The sequence below is a fragment of the Callithrix jacchus genome, chromosome 10, assembly GCF_049354715.1.
Source record: "Callithrix jacchus isolate 240 chromosome 10, calJac240_pri, whole genome shotgun sequence".
NCBI lineage: Eukaryota > Metazoa > Chordata > Mammalia > Primates > Cebidae > Callithrix > Callithrix jacchus.
In genome coordinates, this window is record NC_133511.1 from 5,881,630 (window position 1) to 5,893,870 (window position 12,241).

A 12,241-nucleotide genomic window follows, 5' to 3' on the forward strand; every position below is an offset into this window, starting at 1 on the left:
GGGCTGTAGGAAAGGATTGGCCCCTAGCGATGCGTTTGCTTCGCTGTTCCAACTGTTGGGGGCACTAGCCGCGCATCTTCAAACTCGTCTCTTGTCCTTGACCCTCACCTGTTAAAAGGGCAAAGAAGTGAGAGCCTGGTGCTGCTGCAGCGGGTTCCTAGGCCAGCATCGCCTTCTGCCGGACCAGCTGCGACCTAATTGACCTCAACCGTTCCTCCGAGACTGCCCGTGCCAAAGGTCACTGGTGACTTCTTACGGCTAAATCTAGGAGTCGCTTCTCAGTCCTTATCACGCTGTCATTCTCAGAAGACGTCTGGTGTTTTTTGACTGTTTCTCCGCTGTTTCCCCAGACGTGTGCTGCTTCTGCTTTCTTCTCCCCCAAGCCCTCTTCCGTATTCAAGTTTGCAGTTGCTTACTTTCCGCCGTCCCACGTTCAGGTGCTTGTGACCGATACACCTTTCTTCCGCCGGCCTCTGTCCAGGCCTCGGTGGACGCCCCTGAATTCCACAGCAGCCTCCTAACTCGGCTCCCAGTATCCTGCCTGCCAGACTGTAGTTCATTCTTCGCCCTGTAGCCAAAATGAGCTGCTTGTTTTATTTTTATTTTTTGAGACAGAGTCTTGCCGCGTCCCCAGGCTGGAGTGCGGTGGTGCAATCTGGGCTCACCGCAACCTCCGCCTCCCGGGTTCAAGCGATCCTCCTGCCTCAGCCTCCCGAGTAGCTGGGATGACGGCTCCCGCCACCACACCCATCTAATTTTTGTATTTTTAGTAGAGACGGGGTTTCACCATGTTGGCCAAGATGGTCTCTATGTCTTGACCTCCTGATCCGCGGGCCGGCCTTGGCCTTACAGCGCTGGGATTACAGGCTTGAGCCACTACGCCCCGCCCCTGCTTAAAGTTTTTTAGTGGAGTCTCATGACTGGTGATACAGTGCAATCTTCTTATTGAACCCTGAAAAATAAAGGCACGCAGTTTCCCTCAAGCTTCAGCTCTCACGTTATATCCACCATCCTTCTTCCTTACCCCATTCCCTTTGCCTCTTTCAGTTCCTGAACTCTGCAGTGGCCTGGGAGTTTGCACTGCTGTGTTTCCTCCCAGAAAGATTTCTTTCTGCCTCTTCACTATGCCCAGCGTTCATTTCAGAAATTCCTTTCTAAAGGAAGGCTTCCCAAAATCTCTCCATTTGCCCTACCTCCACTTCCAAGTTTTCCCTTCCATGTAGGTTTGCCAGATAAAAATAGGACGCTCAGTTAAATTTGAAGTTCAGATAAAAAGCAAATAATTTTTAATCTGTCCAGTGCAATATTTGGTATCCATATGTGTATTTGCTAAATTAAAGAAATAAAAATTTTTATTTACTATATCTGCAACCCAACTTCTGCAGGCTCTTATCACGGCCTTTCCTCTGGCGGCTATCACGTGTTTTGTGTGGGTGGGGCTTTTTTTGTTAATTGTCGTGAATAAGACAGTGCATAGAATGTAACAGACATTCAAAAAAGATTTCATAAATAAATGATAGAATGTTCTGGATGAATGGTGAATTCTTGCTGGATATTCTTGCAGGAACTCTCCCATAAAATAGGAAGTAAGTATGAAATATGCTTTTTAAATGTAATGGTCTGTTTACTCTTACAGATTGTTACTTATGACTTTGTCAGTAACTATAGACATGCTTGTTGAAGAAGCCTGTCTACACTTTTGCCTAAGTAGATCAAAAGAAACTTTTGTTATTTTTGGAAAAATACAAGTTGTATTTTATAATTTTGGATTTTGTTTATGATGGGTTTTTAAAAATTTTTTTAATTATTTTGTATGAGTACAATGAGAAAGAGAACTAGCTATCCTCATAACCAGACACAGTCGGTTCTGTTCAGAACCTGTCCACTGCTGGAATCTGTTTATTTATCCCAGTAACAGGGACAAGAATGCTGAATTGGTATTAACAAACTTGTGCTTTCATATCGTGAACCTAAACCTTCTCCGAGTAATCTCAGTCTCTTTGCTAATTGCAATATCTTTTCCAGATCCCCTCACTATTTCTGCTCAACTACGTCTTCTTTGAGTGGATATGGACCAACGATGAAGAGTTTGAAGGTAATCCATGGTGTGTACTATTCGTACTCCATGACCAACCTGTTTGCTGATTTAATTTTTCTTACTACCAAGTCCAGGCTGCATATTTCACCCAAAGGTACTTACATATTTATTTTGAAGCAGGAACGGCGGGGAACAAACCTCTGAAACACGGAACTGTGGAGAGAAGTGGCTTTTTATTAGGCCAGGAGCTGCGGGGGGGCTACAGCCTCATTCACTGAGCTCCACGAGCTGCAGCTTCTCTCCCCTTTTATAAGCTTACAACACTAAAGGGGAAACTGAGGCAGAACTATGTCATTGTCCGTTGCTGGACATCCAACCTTACAATTTTTTGGCTTCATTGACTTGCTAATTCATATGCAGCGTGAGCAGGGACCAGCAGGGGAGGGGGCTTACAGAATCAAGGCAAGTTGGCAGAGGTGTTTCCTGGAGGGAGCCTGGTCAGTGGAGACGTAGGGGCATGACCCAGTACTGGGCTCCAGCTGGCAGGGATAGCATTCATTTGCAGCTCTTTCAAGGTTAACAGATGGCAGAGAAGCGGGGAACTAAAGAGGGAGTCATTTTCCCAGCTCCTTGATATTTTGTTTTGTTTTATTTTTCCTTCTTCGCCCTCCTTCCCATTTGAAAGCGAGGGGAGGGAGGAGGTGCCTCTCTCAATTTCACAACTGTGCTGTCCAATTGTGATACCAGCTGAGTCATGGAATGTGGCTAGTACAATCGACTCACTGAATTCTATCAATTAACTTTAATTTAAAAACTGATATTTGATTCAAATTACTAGATACTTCTAAGTATATTTGGAAAACTTGGGTATGTGTATCTACTTTTTCAGTTGTAAACTTTTTGAAATTTAAATATGGATCGAGTATTCCTGATTTAAAAATAGTGTCTAAATTGAGATGTGCTGTAAGTGTAAAATGTACACAGGATTCCAAGATTTGGCATAAAAGAGGTCAATATCTCACTGGTAATTTTTGTGGTGATTATAAGTTGAAATTATATTTTGCATAATTGGATTAAGAAAAATATATTACTCAAATTAATTTTACCTGTGTTTAAATTATTTCCAGCTTTATTGAGGTCTGATTGACAAATAAAAATTGTATATTCATGAAGATTTGATAAGTATATACATTGTGAAATGATTACCACAGTCAATACATCCATCACCACATACATTTACCGGTATTTGTGGGGGCTGGGCGTGAGGAAACTTAAGATGTATTTTCTTCGAAAATTTCAAGTAAGCAATATAATACTAACTGTAGTCACCATACTGTGTGACGGAGTCCCAGAACTTACTCATTTTGTAATCGGAGGTTTCTTCCCAACCCTCAGCCCTGGCCATTCCATTCTGCTCCCTACTTCTATGAGTTCCAATTTTTTTTCTTTTGAGACAGAGTCTTACTCTGTTGTCCAGGCTGAAGTGCAATGGCATGGTCATAGCTCACTGCAGCTTAGAACTTCTAGGCAAAAGTGATCTTCTCACCTTGCTAGGACGCCAGGCATCGCTGCCACATCTGGCTGTTTATTTATTTATTTATTGTTGAGAAAGGGCCTTGCTGTGTTGCCCAGGCTGATCTAGAACTTCAGCTTCAAACAGTCCCCACCTTGGCTTCCCAAAGTGCTTACAGGTGTGAGCCACCACATCTGACTAGAATTCAAGTTTTTGTGGTTCCACATATAGGTGAGATTATACAGTATTTGTCTTTCTATGTCTGCCTTATTTCACTTAGTAAATTGTCCTCTTGATGTAAATTGCAGAATTTTCTTCATTTTTATGACTTTATAATATTCCATTAGATATATATATATATACACATACACACACCACAGGTTCCTTATGAACTCATCCGTAGATGGACACTTAGGTTGTTTCCATATCTTGGCTGTTATAAATAATGCTGCAATGAACATGGAAGTGTAGATATGTCTTTGACATACTCATTTTATTTCCTTATTACTATATACTTACTAGTTGGATTGCTCAATTGCTTAATTGTATGGTTGCTCTATTTTTAAATTTTTGAGGAGCCTCTGTACTGGTTTTCACAATGGTTGTACTAATTTCCATTCCCACCAACAGTGCACAAGGGTTCTCCTTTTCTCACATCTTCACCAACAGTTATCTTTTAAAAAACTGATAGCCATTCTACCAGCTATGAGGTGACATGTCATTGTGGTTATGATTTGTATTTCCTTGTTGGTTAATATGTTGATCATCTTTTCATGTACTTATGGGCCATTTGTATGTCTATTTTGGAGAAATGTCTATTCAGATTTTTTTATCCATTTTTATCCAGTCAGGTTGTTTTATTTGCTATTGAGTTATATGAATTCCTTACATATTTTGGATATTAACCTCTTATCAGATATATGGTTTACAAATACTTTTATTCCATAGGTTGCTTTTCCATTTTTTATTTCATTGTGTTTCCTTTGCTGTGTAGAAGGCATTAAATCTGATGTAGTGCCACGTATTTTTCCTTTTCTCTGTGCTTCGGTGTCTTACCCAAAAAATCATTGCCAAGACCAATGTCAAGGAGATTTTTCCATATGGTTTCATTTAGGAGTTTTAGAGTTTCAAGTCTTACATTTACATCTTTAATCCACTTTAATTATTGTATGTGGTATAAGATAAGGGTCCAATTTTATTCTTTTCTATGTGGATATCCAATGTACAAAAGCTTTCCAACACCATTTATTGAAGAGATTATCCTTTTCACATTGCATATTCTATGTGTTCATTGACACCCATATCAAAGATTAGTTGACTGCATGTGAGTGGATTTATTTCTGGCTTCTCCATTCTGTTCCATTGGTATGTGTGTATGGTTTTATGCTAGTACCATACTATTTTGATTACTGTAGCTTTGTAATACAGTTTGAATTATTTTCCTTTAGTTTGAAATGAGGAAGTGTGATACCTCCAACTTTGTTCTTTTTTCTGAATATTTCTTTGACTACTTGTGTTTTTTTATTTTTTTTTTAATGGGGCTAATAGAAAATTTGAACTTATATATTTATATGGTTTGGCTGTGTCCCCACCCAAATCTCATCTTGAATTGTAACCCCTACAATTCCCACGTCTTGGGAGGAACTCAGTGGGAGGTGATTGAATTATGGGGCGGGTCCTTCCTATGCTGTTCTCATGATAGTGAATGAGTCTCATGAGATGTGATGGTTTTCAAAATGGGAGTTTCCCTGCACAAGTTTCATTTTCATAACACTTTTAGACATATACATATTCTATGTAGATATCATACTGTACTTTTCACTTTTTTTTTTTGAGACAGAGTCTATCTCTTTCACCAAGCTGGAGTGCAGTGGTGTGATCTCGGCTCACTGCAACCTCCCCCTTCCAGGTTCAAGCAATTCTTCTGCCTCAGCCACCCAAGTAGCTGGGATTATAGGCGTGTACCACCTTTATAGGTGTATGGCCAGCTAATTTTTGTATTTTTAGTAGAGATGGGGTTTCACCACGTTGGCCAGGCTGGTCTCAAACTCCTAACCTCATGATCTGCCTGCCTCAGCCTCCCAAAGTGCTGGGATTACAGGCATGAGCCTCATACTTGGCCCTTTTTACTGTTTTATCTCCAGCACCTAGCATATTACCTGACACCTAGCCTGGCAAATATATATTTGCTGAGTTTAACTGAATGCTAGACAAAGTAAAACTTACTCTGTTTTGTTTTCTATAGTGTTCCATCACATTGCTTACATTTTTATTACACATCAGGTAAATGACAATGGTTTGTAAAATGACATTGAAAGCTTTTCAGCAGCAAATTTCGTGTTTCTAAACAATTTACACTGAGTGGAAAAATCTGTATGGTGCCTATAGAAATTGTTGTGATTATTTTCCTTTAGTTCTTTTTCCCCATATAAATGGTTATAATAGGAAATGTTGGGATGCTAGTTATGTTTCTACGGTAATCATTATAGCAAGTAGGGATGACAGGTTTCTCTTTCAAAGACCAGTCTGCTGTCTGGAGAAGTGAGATGGGTCCTGACGCTCCAACCAGCATAAAGTCTAGTTAGGTTGCCATTTTTGTTTATAGTGGGTGGATGGCCAAACTTTGGTTTGTACTGGAACAGCCTATGTAATAAGATAAGCCAGTCACGATTTGGAGAGTTATTAATAATCCTTAACTCATACTGTCTTCACTACAGTGTGCCTATACAGGGAATGGCCTGTGGAAGAAACAAATCAAGTGCAAATCTGTGCTTGCAGTTTAGAACATGTGTCCTAGAGACTTTGTATTTGGAGCTCATTTTGAAAATACACTTTTGGGGCCGGGCGCGGTGTACACCTGTAATCCCAGCACTTTGGGAGGCCGAGGCGGGTGAATCATGAGGTCAAGAGATCGAGACCATCCTGGTCAACATGGTGAAACCCTGTCTCTACTAAAAATACAAAAAATTAGCTGGGCATGGTGGTGCGTTCCTGTAATCCCAGCTACTCAGGAGGCTGAGGCAGGAGAATTGCCTGAACCCAGAAGGCGGAGGTTGCGGTGAGCCGAGATCGCCCCATTGCACTCCAGCCTGGGTAACAAGAGCGAAACTCCGTCTCAAAAAAAAACAAAAACAAAAACAAAAAAAAACACTTTTGGTATATCTCTCCTGTTTGGTAGTAAAAAAGGCCTCCCAACAATTTTAGTATTTCTGTAGTTCGATCACCTGTTTCTCTGAGTCTCCTAAAGAATGAATTTTATTTATGCGAAATAGCCTGTGTTTTACATCACCCCGTGCCAAATGCATCCTGAATATTTTGTGAAATTGGGTCCAGTTGCTTTTGTATGATGATGTATCAACAGAAAAACAGATGCACACATTGTTAGTAGTAAAGACTATGCATGTTATTGCCTCTAGTTGAGAAATTACTGTGTCTTTTTGTAACTTTCTGTTTGTGTTTATGTGTATGCATTCTTGATTTCCTTTTTATAAGATTTCACAGATTTTTTGAGTTGGAGGCTTTTTTTTTTCAAGTTTTAATCTTTAATGAAATGACTTTGGAAACAATATACATTTCCATGACACCAATACTACAGTTTTTGGAGTCACAGTAAGATGACTGTGACTGGCCAGTTCTCTTAACTCATTTAATAAATATCGAATATTCTGTGCCAAGCACTGATTTATGGCCTTCATATGTACTAATCTATTTAACTATTGTTACAGTCCTGTGTGGGAAGACCACTAGCATTCTTCACATTTTTTCAATGAGGAAACGGAGGCTAAGACATATTAAGTATCTTTCCAATATTGCACAGTTAGTAAGTAGCAGAGCTGGAGTTTAAACCCTGATAGTCTGTGCACTTAAAACCTCACACTGTACCATCACTTAAAATGGATTGATACCTGCAAGGAGATTACTTTAAAGGTGACCAAAAGGCTTTGAAAGGTTTTAGTGGAGTAGGAGGACAACAGAGCTCCCTTCACAATCCACAACCTTTTTCCTAACATTTGTTGACTGTGTTGTAAGCTCTCAGAGGAAGGGATCTTGTTGTGAATCTTTGTTTTGTCTCCAGTACCTAGCATAGACCTTGCATTTACTATTTACTACCAAAAACATTAGAATCCAGGTTGTAGAATAGACAGTGATTATGTAACTGCTTAGAATAGTAGCCGATGGAGAGAGCCCTTTCATCCCGCATCGTTCCTTGCTTTTAGTTCACTTCTTTACCAATTTCACAGAACACCTAGCCCTAAATACCAAAGACTGTGTTGTCTATAAGCAACGTTCTTGATTTTTTTTCCTATTTAGTTTATTTGTGCAGAGTAACAGAGTCTGTGATCAGTACATAATAACAGCAATGCAAATGTAAATGGAATTCTAAGGTTGCTAAGAAAAGTTTCCTTTCATTTAACTTGTGTTGAACTCATTTACATTTTTTAAATGCAAGAGCTGTGATTCCTGGCCAGGCTTTTTGGGTTGTTCAGCAATAGAAACAATATGTATAAATGTTTTTCTGAAGAGGAAAAGAGAAAAGAAACAAGGATCCCAATGCCTTCAGAGGCTGAAGCGGGAGGGTCATTTTGAGGCCAGGGGTTCGAGACCAGCCTGGGCAACATAGTAAAACCTCATACAAAACATTTCAAAATTAGCTGGGCATGATGACATGTACCCGTAGTCCTAACTACTCGGGAGGCTGAGGTGAGGGCAGGGGGTAGAATCACTTAAGCCGGGAATTTGAGGCTACAGTGAGTTATGATCAAGCTACTGCACTCCAGCCTGAATGACAGAGCAAGACCCTGTCTCTTAAAAAAAAAGTAATATAATAATACTCTGGGGCCGGGTGCGGTGGCTCATGCCTGTAATCCCAGCACTTTGGGAGGCCAAGGCGGGTGGATCACGAGGTCAACAGATTGAGACCATCCTGGTCAACATGGTGAAACCCCGTCTCTACTAAAAATACAAAAAATTAGCTGGGCACGGTGGCGCGTGCCTGTAATCCCAGCTACTCAGGAGGCTGAGGCAGGAGAATTGCCTGAACCCAGGAGGCGGAGGTTGCCGTGAGCCGAGATCGCGCCATTGCACTCCAGCCTGGGTAACGAGCGAAACTCCGTCTCAAAATAAATAAATAAAATAAATGATAATATTCTGGTTCCTGATTATAAGTTTAAAAGTAGATGAGAATATAATGTATTATAATTAATATAGGAAAGCCCCTCAAAACCCCAGGAGATATTTTTACTTCTTTTTGTGACTCTTAATTGCTAATTATTCTACTATATTTTGTTCTAAAAAGAAACAAAGAAGATTCTTCTCTTCCTTCTGCATTAATATTGGCTGTTAAATTTTAACAGGTCATAAATTCAAGCTGTTTTAATATGTATTTAAGATAAAAGACTGTTTTTAAGAACAAAAATAACTTTTGTTCTACTTTATGTATTTTCCTCTTTTTCTACTTTTCAGGCATGTTTTTCAGTTTGATTAAAATGCAGTAAAGTGTGTCTCATGTCATCTGTGTCTTCATGCTAGAAGACATTCTAATACATTTTGTATATGGATAGTATTGGCTCTCCCTCCTTCTTGGGGGATGAAACGGCCTTTATTTTAATAGAATTTGAAATTGGTGTCAGAATTCAAGATTTTATTACTATAGCAACAGAGAATAATGAAAAGACTAAATGTCAAACATTCAGTGTTGCCATAGTGACAATCAGTTGCTTTACCAGCTGTGTTTACTATTCCATTATGGTCAGTTTTTCAAATATGCTTATCTGTATGAATGTTCAGAAAGGAAAGAAAAAGTTCAAAATCATTTAAGAAAGATTTAAGCTCCTTAAGAGATGAAAGTAATTTGTTTCACTGTCCATTATTTGGTAAGAAATTCACGGAATCCACAAAAAAAGGATATAAAAGAAATAGAAATTCACATTTCTGTCCTAATAAGTATTCTTCCTATTTGCAATCAGAGAAATTGAAGCATAGAGTTTAAGGCGTGTCTGTATTGTCTCTCAGAGCTTCTGAAATTAAGGGATTCTACCATGTTGAAATGGAAACCATTTTTTCTCCTTAAGCAATACCACTGGGGGCACATACCTGCCAAACAATTGTACTGACCCTGGAGAAAAATCCTCAAAGCAGGCAATGGTTTTTTCTTGTCTTTCCGAGTGTCTTCCTCTTCCTTTCAGAAGCTTTCTCTCTCCTTGCTGACAAAACATTCTCCTTGCAGTAACTCATCAAGACCATGACTGCTATACAGCTTTTTGGTGACCTTGTTTCATACCTGTCTCTTCCTCTCCCATAATTATTTTCACTAGACTAAACCCAGGGAGGACGGGATGGTTCTCACTTTCACCACTGAAAATGCAGTTTTTAGCACAATGCCTAGCATGTCGCAGGACATAATAAATATTAGTTGAATGAATAAACTTCTTTTGTTTTAGTCTCTCTGAGGCTCTGCCACATCACTGAAACACTAAACTCAAGCTATTGTGTATATAAGCAGTAATGGCCTAACGAGCCGCTTTTTTCAAAATACAAACTGCTTTACAAATGACTGGTATTTTTTGGTTCATTTGGGAGGTGGTTGTTGAGAAGTAAAGATGCACTTATTCTGTGAATGTGATTTGCTAAATGGTGGTTAAGTTTCTGGATTAACTAGCAAAACTATAAGTAATGCAAACTTCACCTGGGCTATAAATATAACAGAACCACCTTAATAATTTCTAATTCCTTTCATAAAATTATTTCACTTCTTCAAAATCAATTGCTATCTCCAATTCAGGATTTCAAGAGCTTATCTCCACCAGCCAAGAATGGTAGTTCTGGCAACAGAAAACATTCCCAGGTGCCACTAATTTGTTGGCTAATGATACTTCTATGGTAGGCAGGATAACACCCCCTGAAAGGTATCCAAGTCCCAATTCCCCAAACCTGTAAATGTGTTACCTTCTAGGGCATAATGGACTTTTCACATGTGATTAAGGATCACGAGATGGACAGTTTTTCTAGATTATCTTGTTGGGTCAATTTGATTGCAAGGTTCTCGTAAGTAAAAGAGGGAGGGGTAAAGTCAGTGTCAGAGCAGTGGCTGTGTGAGAACACCCCAGTGCTGGGACAGAAAAGGCAGTGAGGGGCCCATGAGCCAAGGAACAGGGGAAAGCCTTGGGAAGCTGAAAAAGTAAGGAGCCGAATTTTAACCAGTGACTCCAGTTTTGGACTTCTGACTTCCAGAACTATAAAATAATAAATTTGTGTTGTTTTAAGCCACTATGTTTGTGTTGATTTGTTACAACAGCAATAGGAAACTAATACAACTTCTAGATCTATTTAAGGGAAATGAGCTTTCAAAGAGCAATAATTCTGAGATGCTTTGGATTTAGCCCACTTAACATTGAGTTACAAACTCCTAGCTCACCCACTACAGCTATCTTTATTTTCTAGTGACCAAAAGAACTCCAAGCATGTTGAAGAGGAAAATTAAAGTAATAATGAGAAATAGCAATCATAAAAAGACAAATAAAAGGAAAAGTAAAAACTTTACAAATACATTAATAAATTAATAACAAGAAAAAAACCCAACCAGGTTAAATCAACACAGATGATTCAGTAATAATTATTTTCCCTCTGGAAAATTTTGGAGATTCTAATGCTCTGCATATCCATGTACACAGAGAAACGTTGAAGTGTTGTGAAGCATTTTATGCAGCCTGATTGTAAGTAAACTCATGATGTGTTAGTTTTAATTTATGAGCATCAGATTTTATTAATCCTTAAAAGACTCCCTTGGAAGGTTACTCAGAATTAGCCCTTATGCACACAAAAACTTAATGTCTTTGAAATGGACTTGTAAGAACTAAGAAATAGCTCTTGGTTTGGAACACCTCCAGTGCAAACAATAGGAAACAAAACTTTGAGAAACAGTGCATAATCATTCTTCCTGTAAGTCTTGTGTAATGAACTGAAGACAAAATCTCATTGTTGCATAAGATGGAGCACTATAAAGAGGTTAAAAGGAGGTAGAAAAAAAAGTAATTAAAATGTTTATTCTCAAGAGATGATCCCACTCTTTAGGTAGATCATTCTAAAGTGATTCTTTTTCTTGGGACACTTTGGTTTGAGCTTTTATTTTTTATTTCATCTATAATGTTTCCCAGTGTATCTGTTTACTTAAGGATTACTATTCCATTACTGCACCTTACACAATTGACAATTGTTACAATTGACTCTGGGTATTAATTACCTTACCAGATAAATATGTGGGTGTGATGTGCTTACCTGCCATATTTTCCAAAAGCTTTATAGAGAGCTCACAACATATGTTCCAAAGGTTAAGATGGGAATCACTGGACACATGGGAGTAGAAGTGTGTCCATAGGTGATCTAGTTCAAATAGCTGAATATATGAATCCCATCATCCCAGCAGCACTAAAACTTTCTAGCTAAATTTCTTCAGATTCTTTAATTAATTATCATAATCAGATTTCAAACCTCTTCACATTTTGATCCTTTAGAATACTGCTAGTGTTCTACCTCTTTTCAAATGTAATATGCAATATTCTAGACATGAAATCAATATTCTAGATGGAAACTCCTGTGGCAGAATAATCAAACAGTTCTTGTTCTTGTTCTGGATATTAAACTTCTATTAATGAAATCTAAGATGACATCATTCTCTTGATTATCTATTTTCA

At 38.7% G+C, this 12,241-nt stretch overlaps 1 protein-coding gene across 3 annotated transcripts in view; it reads left to right on the plus strand.

Moving 5' to 3' along the window:
* Positions 1-37: 37 nt before the first annotated feature.
* Positions 38-12,241, plus strand: part of AASDHPPT (aminoadipate-semialdehyde dehydrogenase-phosphopantetheinyl transferase) — a 78,504-nt gene continuing 66,300 nt past the window's right edge. The window contains exons 1-2 of one of the 3 annotated variants that reach the window (XM_078339367.1): positions 38-437; positions 2,026-2,095. In XM_078339367.1, coding sequence (XP_078195493.1) covers positions 2,081-2,095 — 15 coding nt within the window. In that variant the 5' untranslated portion in view covers positions 38-437; positions 2,026-2,080. Of the gene's footprint in view, positions 438-1,450; positions 1,587-2,025; positions 2,096-12,241 lie in introns of those variants that run through there. The other 2 variants (XM_009006709.5, XM_035264418.3) reach the window with 2 other exon arrangements.